The sequence below is a fragment of the Fulmarus glacialis genome, unplaced genomic scaffold, assembly GCF_000690835.1.
Source record: "Fulmarus glacialis isolate BGI_N327 unplaced genomic scaffold, ASM69083v1 scaffold12913, whole genome shotgun sequence".
NCBI classification, from domain to species: Eukaryota; Metazoa; Chordata; class Aves; order Procellariiformes; family Procellariidae; genus Fulmarus; species Fulmarus glacialis.
In genome coordinates, this window is record NW_009204939.1 from 1 (window position 1) to 10,967 (window position 10,967).

Below are 10,967 nucleotides of genomic sequence, written 5' to 3' on the forward strand. Positions count from 1 at the left end.
GAAAATTAACTCTCTCCCAGCTGAAACCAAGATACCATGTCACAGGAATATCACTTCATTTAAGGAGAAAAAGAAAATATTTTTCCTGTCCCCTATATTACCTGATGATTTGACATGATGTGTAGAAGCCATGAATCCTGCATTCAGGAAATATGCTGGAGGTCTTACAGTCTCACTAGTACACACAACTGGTTGCCGAACCTTTGAGTTGGTAAAAAATTTAATGCCCATATCCTGTAAAAAACACATTTTCATGTTAGCCATAACCATACTGTAGTTGAGGTTTATTCCATTCCTCCCTCTTTCCCATTACCACCTTTCTACCGTGGAGATGCCCAGAGACATCTATGCAGAGACTTGTGGGAGCTTTGTGCATGCTGGAAAATCACAGTAGGCACCAGAGTCAATTGAGAATAGATGTCCATGAGAAGAGTTTGTTGTGTGGGAGTTTTACTAACATTTGCAGAAATATCTAAAGCTACATAAGTGAAAACTCACTTCAACAGATTTAAGTAATGTACAGGACATTTACCCTGAGGAACTGATATACATCTGGGCCTAATCCAGACATTACAGGTGTGTAATACAAGCCTTTGTGAAAGATGTTGTCAGATGAGACACAGGGGTCTTGGGGGTCATCTTCTAGATTAAACCCATTGAAGATGTAGCCTTGAAAGTCTTGCAGGGGATGCAGGCTGTATATCTGTGAGGGGGAAGGAAATACAAAACCTCTGTGTGTGTAAAGATCAATTCTGATTACACTGTCATGTGCTGCAAATTGCCAGAGCTGAGATGTTGGTCTGTTTGAAAGAATGCTCTGTTTCCTGCATTGAAAACTGGCTGAACGGCTGGACCCAGAGGGCATCAGTGGCACAAAGTCTATTGGAGGCCAGTAATTAGTGGGGTACCCCAGAGGTCAATACTGGGTCCAGTCCTGTTCAACATCTTCATTGATGATCTGGATTGATGGGGCAGACTGTACCCTCAGCAAGTCTGCTGATGACGCAAAACTGGGAGGAGTGGCTGGTAGACCAGAGGGTCGTGCTGCCAGAGACCATTCGCTGGTTAATCCCACATGAAAGAGGACTTCCAACTGCCAGGAAACAAAAGCTGTGTGTTGCCTAGTATAGATGGCTTATGACCAGCACATGCAAAAAACAGTAGAAGTCTAACACAGCCTAACAGTCTCAAGTGGAGAGACACTGTAACGGAGGAGGAGGAAGCAGCAGAAGGAGACAATGCATTTGTTTGGGCAGCTTACCGTTTCTGCGGACAGCTCTGCCTCAGACTTCAGGAGCAGCACGCTCTGGTCCACTGCCCTCACAGCACAGAAGGAGTTGGCAGCAGCTTCAATGACTAAACTGGCATTGGAAGCCGAGCGCATCTGCTTTTCAGAGAATTGCAGCTGGACCTGAAATTTATCAAACAGCTGTTGCTATGGCTAATCCCTGCTGCTCAGGGCTGCTCTGGATGTGTGTGGGAATGGAGGGCAAGGAGGAGAATAGAAGGCTCTTCTGTTAAATCACACGAAGTTTGCCTGGGGAAGGATGTCTGGTCTCCACTGTCTCTGTTGACCAGGCCTCCACTGTAATGGGGACTTAGGCAATAAGCACATTAAGACTCCTGTGATAGTTTAAATGAAGCCTACCTCAAGTGGTTTAAAATGAAATGTGATTCTGTTGCTGCTATTATCAAATCAAATCTTATTATGACACAGAGTGCATGTAATAAGCACTACAGTGAGCAAATCATATTTTTACTAGGTCCATGGCTCACCTTAGGAAATAATAGAACAGATTCTGTTTTGAATCTATTCAGAGCAAAATCTGTTTCACACTTGTGTTCGATAAGAGGGAAAAAGTAGGAGGGGAAGACCACATCAAGTAAATGGAAATGTTTTACTTAGCCTCATTTGTTTTGTCTTCTCCTAATGTTTCATGTTTTTTAGCTGAAAATTAGAAAAATCAGCAGAACTGAAGATTAGAAAAATCTTAAAGGTGATATCTGAATTCAAAATCACAAATCAAAATGTTTCAATGGAAATCACATGGAAGGAAAACTTAAACCCCAGATTGTTATTTTTGCTTTCTTTTCTATATGTATTTAGTTCTGGTAAATCCAAATTGCGTTTTTCAACAAAAAAGTGTAAAAAATCAGATTAAATAGTGAAGTGGGATAAGACTAAAGTGTGTTCGTCATGCTAAAGAATAGACAGTCTAAACTAAATAAGTCACTAATATAGTTCAAGAGAGGCAGGAGCCATCTGGGGGTAGTGTGGGCTTCCTGAAAAGTAGTTTTTAGTGTTAAAAGACTATTTACATTTTGATGATAATGCCAGGAGGTGGTGGTAGAGGAGACATACAAGGAAAAAGAAAAAAGGAGAATGAAGACACTAATGCTGAGAGAAGTAGATGGAAACAAGAAATAAAACTGGAAATCTGTTGTGAATGTGTGCGCAAAGAATTTGTCTGACAGCAGGTAAGACTTGCTGTATCTTAGTGCCTCTCACCTTGTTTTTGAAACACTTCTCAACTGGAAATCGGACACTGTCTGCCACCAGCTCCTTGGCAGGGTGTAGGGTATATACCAGCAACCGAAGAGCTGGAGCCATTTTCTCATTGACCACAAGTGGGATAGTGAAAGTGCCATTTTGGTCTGTTAGAAGAGAGAAAGGGACCAATACGGAGAGAAACACAAAGATCTGCTGTAGTAGTAGCCATCCTCAACCGGCATATAGCTGTACCAGTCAGTGGAGCAATCTGTGCTTAGACGATAAACTGAAAAATCCTGGATTTGCCAGGAGGTGACATGCCTGGGTTTAGATCCAGATGCTTTCAGGTTTATTGTGGGTTTGAACGTGTGGCCAGATTCGGATAGCCCTGTAAGCCAGATGCTCTGCATTCCCTACAATATCCTCTGGGAAGATCTTTACAGGACACTACTTCTTGACTCATATCAAATGAACTAGTTGTTGGACTAAATCTGACTTTATAGTGATCTTAGTGGTAGCGCTAGGTATCATGCACACATGCACGGATGGAGAGAGACACAGCCGCCCCCCCAATAGCTGCTGTATACATATCCAGGAAGTCTTGCCTTGGTCCTCAGTTCAACCATGCCTCGTTTTTTTTTTTTTAATGCAGAAACAGGGATTGGTGACTTAACTTACCAGCTTGGATATTAACTTTAATTTCCCCTGTAAGGACAATCTTGCCTTTTGCCATGCCCTGTGCAGAGAAGAGCAATACGTTTATGGATTGGTAGAGGTTGAAGGGAGGAAGTGGCAATCAAGATCAATGTGCATTGACAGGACAATCAAGGCATGTACATTGAGACGACTTCAGCCTTATCAGCCTAATATCAGCCTTAGGGCATGCTGGATTCTGCCACTGCTGCTGGTACTGCTGGGGCCCTTGTGACTAGTCAGGAAGCAGAAGGAAAAGAAAGGGAAGGGGGACACAGAGAATACCATAAAGAGTTTCTTGGAGGGAAGGGACAAGAACCCTGGCCTGAGACATCATGAAGGTGGTTCCTTACTATGAAATAGAGTAACATGGCCAGAAAAGGCAATCATTATTCCTGAGCGGGTAGTTTTGCCAAACCACCTCAGTGCTGTTTCTGTCCTTGGGTTGTTGGCCATTGTGCTGGCTGGTAATCCAAAAGCTGGAAGAGCACTCACTGCCATAACTGCTGTGGATGGACTGCCAGATAGCTGCCCAGTCAAGCCCTTTCAGCAAACCATGCAACAACCCCACACTCACAACGTAGTAGAAGTTCATGGTGTTGATGCCCTTGTATCCTTCTGTGTTCAAGACATAGTGCACGGTGATCATCCTCTTCTGCCCACAGCTCAGATCTTTCCACAAAGGCTCAATCCTCACAAAACTGCTAGTCCAGGAGTAGAAGCGCTGGATGGAGAGAGATGCATCGGGGTAGGAAGGCTCTATCCAACCTTCAGAGTGGCACTGGTCACTGGTTTTATAAGTTGCCTGAACAGGAAAGGGAGTGGGAAAGAAAAGGAAAACAAACATATGTCACTAGGGAAATCATTATCACATACTGACATCAGAATGATTAGTTCACAGAATGCATGTATTTAAGAATTGCATTTAAAGCCAAACTGGTAAGGAAAAAGCAGCACAATGGTCTTGCAGCTTTGCAGCAAGCCATTGCATTGCAACAACTCAGGTGTTTTCCTCACTTCTTTTATAGCAATTTTTGAGAGCTCTAGAATATGAAATAAGCCATAGAAAGTATATTTTTATTACCAGAACTCAAAACTCATCCCATCATTTTGGGGTTCAGTTTGAGAGCAGCCATCTCTCTCTCTGTCTCTATTCAGCCTTGTTTTGTACTCACTTTCAGACTGATCTCAGGATCAAACATTTTGGATGTATCAATGCTAAACTCCGCAATGCCATTATCATCAGTGGTGAAGTTGCCTGTGTTCTTGTTATTGACAAATAGCTGAATAACCTCATTGGAAATAGGAGAGTTGTCTTTGTCTACCAGCTTGACCTGTAGAAGAGAATGCAAGGCCTGTTCAGCATGTTATCTTTTTGTATGTAGATACTAATATTTTGCACTCCTTTGCTCTCCACACAGCAGAATTGTTTTTTCTTCTCCCTTCAAAGCAATACTTAAGAACCGAAATGTCTCTCTTCACTTTCTGGCAGCTATCTCAGCTACCTTATGAGGTAGGAGCTTCCTCAGCATCTGCTACATCATTGATAAAGTCCTTTTGTGGAGCAAGAAATTCTTATGTCTCATCTCTTTCCTGGCCAGTCCCTTCTGACTACACATTTCCAGTTTAAAGATATACTTCCTTTCCTCCATTTTTTTCCTTTCTTAGTCTTGAGAGTCCGCTGCTGATACTTCCAGTGTCTGAAGGCCTTTTCTCTAGATCTTTATTTTGAAGACTTTTCTGAATCTGTCCCCACTGTCTCTGCTGTTTATGTGTTAAACAGACAAATAAAAAATAACAGACAGCTTAGGTAAATTCTAGGTTGCTAGAACTGAGCATTAATTTTGAGTTTTTTTCAGAAAAAGATGGCAGAAGTAATAATATATTAAATACAAGCTTAAAAGACTGACTATCCTCACTGTCCAGAAGCAGCATGGAGACAAATGACTTCTGAAACAAAAATAACAATAGAGAACTAAAAGTGTTCAAGTGGATGTTGACTTCAGTGGGACTGAATGCAACAAAAGTGAAGGCATACAACATATGGCCAGAAACAGATGTTTCATAGTGCAGGGAAGGACCGTGAATGGCATGTGATGGCACCAGGACAGGGACTGGGATCTGCTGCATTTTGAGAAAGTATGAGTATCCATGGCTTCCAGACAGTAGTTCTCCTGATATGACCCTCAAGGGGTTTTTTTTGCACAAAAGCGAAGAAGCGGCCTGAAGCCATCATTAGCAGCTTTGTCTCTGAGATGTGACATCCCAGCCTCCTACCACGTGTCTTTCAGCATGTTTAACCTCTAGTGTGTGTGTGAATGTGTGTGTTTGAGGAATTCACCGTGGCACATCACCCCAGGGAGCCTGTTGACCCCCATCCTCCAGTAAGGGGTGGTAAGGTGCACAACAATCTGAAGAACGGAGCGGGAGTGGGGACCGAGTGAGAAAGTTATATAGACATCTTCCAGAGGTGAAAAAAATCCTTGGAAGACAATCTCTTCTCTCCTTTCAGTGCTACTGGTAAGAAGTCCCCTTATCCTTTCCTCACTGAAAAAAGCTGAACTGAAGGGAAGAGAGAGATTTATCCCTATCCTTTAAACCACTGACAGAGTTATGTGGGATTTGTCATGAAACATAAAATCATGGCAACATTTTGAGACAGAAACGTAATTTTTTTCTTAAAGTCCTTTCACTCTTTCTTCCCTCATCCCCCAGTCTTTTTATTCATCTCTGACTGGCCTATGATGGTCAATTCTGAAGGGAGAGGCAGTGATTTATATCAAGCTTAAAATGCAAGTTAGAAAAATGCTAGTTAATGGATAGTTTTGATTCAAAGTATTTCTGGCAGAATCAAACTCAGAATAAACTAACGCTCTTCAGTATTCAGAATTATCAGTAGGGCACTGTATGTAAAGAAAGAAGCTTGGGGAGAACACCCCCAGCCCTAAACAGTCCCCCAAGTGTTCCCATCACTTTGTCATGTGACTGCCTGTCAGTCATCTTCAATACAGGCACTCTATGCCCTTGCTTACCTGTCCAAAGTAAGGAATTCCTCTTTTGTAGTGGCGATCCATGTTCTCAAACTGTACGCTGCTCATCACCCGAGTTACGGAAATAGACTGAGTAGCTGTAAGTTGCAGACCTGTAAGACATGTCCAGAGTCAAGAGAAGGTATACTTTGACTTGTATATAGCTTCATCAGACTTAGCGTTTGCCTGGAAGTGGTCACTGTGGTTATAAAAATGGATCTTCTTCTTCAGGAAGACATCCTTGTACTCAGCAGGCAGAGGCTGAATATCTCCTACTCTTTTTTTGACCACACTCGCTGTTTCTGACTGTCTAGAAGGGATTACCTGTTCCTTTCTCTGTGACAATCGCTTTCACATCAAGATTCCTCATGTAACCAATACGATTTAGCTCAAAGATGTTGGAGCTGAAAACCTGGGAGAGACAGCCCTCTGTCTCCAGCTGGAAAGGGAAGAAAACAAATCCTGTTACCGAGGATCACAGCTTTCAAAGGATGCTGGCAATACACAGGACCCTTCTTTGGTGAGTGAAGTCTTTTCACACTACTTTTAACATGATTTATACAGGACTGATGGAGACATCACTGTCTACACTTTTCAGATGGGAAACTGGGTCATGAAGAAGGAACATGTCAGTCCTTCTCCAGGCCTGTAGGAAACCAAGAAGAGAAATGAGATGCCCTGAGTTCCGAGCTAGTGATCTAAGCAAATAGATGAGTAGAGTGAAGGGAAGCATCAAGGAGAGAAAGAGAAGTGTGATGAGCAAAGGGAGAGAAGCAAGAACACAGGAGAGAGGACAAGCACAAAGAGGAATAATAATTATGTATCATACATCTTTGGTAAATGACTGACAAACTGGGCTTTTCTTGCACCTCCCATAAGAATCGAAATCCCTGCACACGCTGAGCTGGACTTTCCCTTCAACAGGCTGACCATAGATGTACCTAGGGGAAAAGGAAATAGGTCCATGAGCTGATGCTTGAAATATTAACTTAAGCTAACATATGCAGGAATAGAATGGAATAGTTTCACAGGCTTTTTCCTAACTCTCCTGCTGTTACAAAAAGATAATACAACTCAGAAGTTGAAATATTAATGAATTCTATTTCACCCCTAAACCCATGAACCAAAACCACACCTTAAACGTAAAAATAAATACTTCTATAAGCATGATGGACAGACATGGCTACCAACCAAATTATGACTGTTGTTGCCACTCTTCAGCTTAGACTGGAGTTTTAGACTGGCTGAAATCAAAGCAAAACTCCTCATATCTGCAAGGGGATCGGGATTTCAAGCCTGAGTTCTAAATTATGAGATCTTGATATTAGAGTAAGCAAGGTCCTTCTGAAGGACTAAGCTTGAAGGGGGAGTTAAAGACAGCTGGAACCCTAAGACCCCTGCTAGAATTTAACGGTGCTCTGCGTATGAAGATCTCCCTCTGAAGTGGGTTATTGGGAGTGGACACATGCTACTTTAGCAGGGGACCTCTCAAAAGATTTATTCAACCCACCAAACACCAGCTGGAAGAGAATACTCATATGATAAAATGAGCACACAAGTAAATGAAAGTTCCAACCACCAAGTCAACCCTGACCAACCTATTGGCCAACCTGAGGCACTATTTATTGGTCTCTTCTCTAAGCCCTATCTCTTTCCCCAGTCCTTGGGAAGTTCTTACTCTTCAGCATATTTCCTAACCGCTCTGCACCTGGTACTTACACTCCACAGACTTTCACTGTGAACTCTGAATCCAGGACTGTAAGGCTCTCTGGTGCAGTGACTGTGACATGAAATTTTGGCAACACTAGGACAAAGAATAAAAAGAAAAAAACCAATACTGGCACATTATCAAATGGCAGGCCTTCCTGAGATGAAAGAGAAAATGCGGATATATCATCAGTGTTAGTCACAGGTGGAATGGGATCTCAGAACCGGGGTGCCAAAATGGTCAAGAAGTGGCCAACCTGTGAAGGCTCACTAATGTATTTCTACAAAGCTTTGAAGAGAAGTCAGGACTTCTGAGATGAATCCTGTGACATCTAGATGCCTTGCAGAGCTTTGGCCAAGAAAATTCATGGACTTGCCTGGGAGAAGGTTAGTTTGTCACAGTGAAATTTGCAATCAACTTATTGATTTGTTATGCAGATTATTTTCCTGGCTGAATCTGTGCAAAAAGGTTAATTTCTCTTCTTTGGCTTTGTACTGCTCTTTTTTTTTCCTCTCCAGTTTTTAATGACAGCTAATTGAAGTTGCATTTGCCAGAAAGCTGTTTGAAGTTTTAGCCATCAAAAAGGTTGATTGATAGGGGCTCATCTCTAATAATGTTTTCTACTCTGAATAAAAACAACAGGTGGCATTTACCATATTCCTCTACAAGAAATGAGTGATTTGTTTTATCTCCTGACTTCTTTGCTACGATAATTTTGTAATTCCCCAGGATAGGCTCTTCAGTTAGCAAGAATTCAATCTGGATAATGTTCATCTCTGATGTCACGTTTTGCCACTGAAAGATCCTGTTGCCCCGTGGATCCTGAAGAAAAAAATAATATGGAATCACAGTTTATTTGCCTTGGAAATCTTTTGCTATTAGCACACAAAACCAGAAACAAAGAAGAAAGTAGGGCAAGATACTTTAACTCGTTGGCGAAGTTGCTTAATGCATGTGCATTGAGATAAATTATGCCTTAGTGCTCTGATTATTAATGTTGCTAGATTCTCATCTGTTGATCTCAGATTTAGGCATCCTCTGTCAGCCTAGGTGTTAGTCTCAATCATCAGGGGAAGTTGCACAGTACTGCTCTTCCCTGCTCTTTAGTATAAGTTGCTCTAGTTTTGTGTCAAGGTGGGGAGAAAGAAAATCCCTTCTTCTTTGTGCTTCCCCTTCGGCTGAGCTTATTCCACACAAATCTTGGTCTTTAGCAACCCCAGCTTTTTTCAGCTGCTGGAAGAAGGAAGGAAGCATTTCTTCTGCATTCACTGAGGTGTCATTTGCCTCTGAGTATATTTTATGCTGGTTAGACTAAAGAAAACTCATTCACACCATTTCCGTGAACTGTTTAAAGCACAGACTACAGAAAAACACATATAGATCTCCAAATGTGTATGTTTCACTGCAAACAAAATAAAGTCATCTGGCTTCACGGTATAACATGAAAACTTGCAAGAATGCTGTCTAGACATGAACTGCAATTTCTATTTTAAAAACCACCACAAAATGCCATGGAAGTGCTAATATTGCTAGTAATTTTATCCACAGCCTATATTTGTTCATAGTTTTCAGCAGCACTTGAGTTATGAAAAGATATACCCCAAAATAAGTTGAGCAAACTGGAGGAGGTGGAAGGGAGTCAAAGGCAGGCATAAGAACAATACAACTTTTGACTATTGAGATAAATATAGGTATGCTTTCCATGTTAGCAAAGCTTGAACAGCATCCTGGCATTTTATGAAGTTTCTATTAATTTCTGCCAGTGTACTCAGGAGCAGGATTTGGCTGTGTGTGGACACATACAAACTGATGTAAGCACACGTGCCCTAGATTTTGTTTTTATATGCGTAAAACAGTACAAAGAGAAAAAAATCTCTTACCTGAATCGCAATTAAGGGGTACTGAAAAAGGAAAAAACAAAGTGGACAAGACATTAGGTGGCTGAACAAACACAAATTAATTTTCCCCAGGACTGTGAGAAATGTTTAACCAATAATCAGTATAATACCAGCAATCAGAGATCCTCATCTCTTATTTTAATCAGTTTGTTAGCAGTTTTACTTCAAGAAGATTACATAAAGGGAAGAAATGAAATGAGAATGTTGGGGCAGTTTCTGATCATGCTGGATTTAGTTCAATCCCAGAGCAGCTGAGTAAGTTATAGAGGTGCACGTAAACCGTGATTTGGGCTTCTTATAGCCTCACCCTGCCTATTAGCACCAGCTCTTTTGGTAACACTGTGCTGTCTTCTGCCTTGCAACCACATGAGAGGAGGCCAGTAAAGACCCTTCTATCTCTTGGCTCATGTACTATGAGCATGAAGACAGCTTGCTGGTAATGAAAAGAGTGCTTCTGATGAGATGAACAATTGTGGTAACAATTTTCATTTTCATTTCCCTGTTTTTAAAATAAGAAAAGCACTAAGTGGATGACTTGCCAATTTTTGCAAGCAACAATTGCTGAACAGTAATAATGGGAGAGCGAACAGTGGATTCTCTGGTCAGAGCTAAAATAATGTCTGCAGCAACAAAGTGGAGGGTTTTTTGAGCCTCTTTCCCAGCAATAGCAGGAGGTGGTGTGTCAGGAATCCAACCTGCTACACACTTACACTCTTCCCTGTGACTCTAACATAAGGGTGGATTATAGCATGTGGTTAGGAAATCATGTTAATTCTTTGCCATTTAGTCTATGCAATATCTCATTTTATCCACAGCAACTGTCTACTTAAAATTTGAGAGGAGGTTGTCTCCCAGCAATTTTAAATACAGGGGAATATTACTGGTCACTCACCATCTCTTGAACAGGTTTAAAATTGAAATCCAGGGCAACAACACGAAACATCACTGGAAAGACAAGGAACAGGGTGTTAGCATTAACTGTAGTTTATTTGGCTGAGCATGATGTTTTGCATTCATTAGTACTCCCAGTTTCACTGGATCTTCTAACAGTCCCACTTGCACAGGACACAGGTAATAAAATTCATCCGAAAGTCAAAGAATCCCACAGAGACTTTGCTGGGGGGATTTTTCCCCAGCATTCTCACACT

The 10,967-nt window shown here is 41.6% G+C and overlaps 1 protein-coding gene across 1 annotated transcript in view; it reads right to left on the reverse strand.

Moving 5' to 3' along the window:
* Nucleotides 1-39: 39 nt before the first annotated feature.
* LOC104074898 (ovostatin-like) overlaps nucleotides 40-10,967 on the reverse strand; it is a 13,601-nt gene continuing 2,673 nt past the window's right edge. The window contains exons 4-17 of the mRNA XM_009575196.1: nucleotides 10,712-10,764; nucleotides 9,802-9,822; nucleotides 8,575-8,743; nucleotides 7,933-8,017; nucleotides 7,043-7,154; nucleotides 6,538-6,652; nucleotides 6,217-6,326; nucleotides 4,360-4,518; nucleotides 3,762-3,989; nucleotides 3,170-3,227; nucleotides 2,510-2,655; nucleotides 1,262-1,411; nucleotides 533-703; nucleotides 40-234 (exon numbers count right to left, since the gene is read on the reverse strand). Of these exons, the coding sequence (XP_009573491.1) occupies nucleotides 40-234; nucleotides 533-703; nucleotides 1,262-1,411; nucleotides 2,510-2,655; nucleotides 3,170-3,227; nucleotides 3,762-3,989; nucleotides 4,360-4,518; nucleotides 6,217-6,326; nucleotides 6,538-6,652; nucleotides 7,043-7,154; nucleotides 7,933-8,017; nucleotides 8,575-8,743; nucleotides 9,802-9,822; nucleotides 10,712-10,764 (1,772 nt within the window). The remainder of the gene's footprint in view (nucleotides 235-532; nucleotides 704-1,261; nucleotides 1,412-2,509; nucleotides 2,656-3,169; nucleotides 3,228-3,761; nucleotides 3,990-4,359; nucleotides 4,519-6,216; nucleotides 6,327-6,537; nucleotides 6,653-7,042; nucleotides 7,155-7,932; nucleotides 8,018-8,574; nucleotides 8,744-9,801; nucleotides 9,823-10,711; nucleotides 10,765-10,967) is intronic.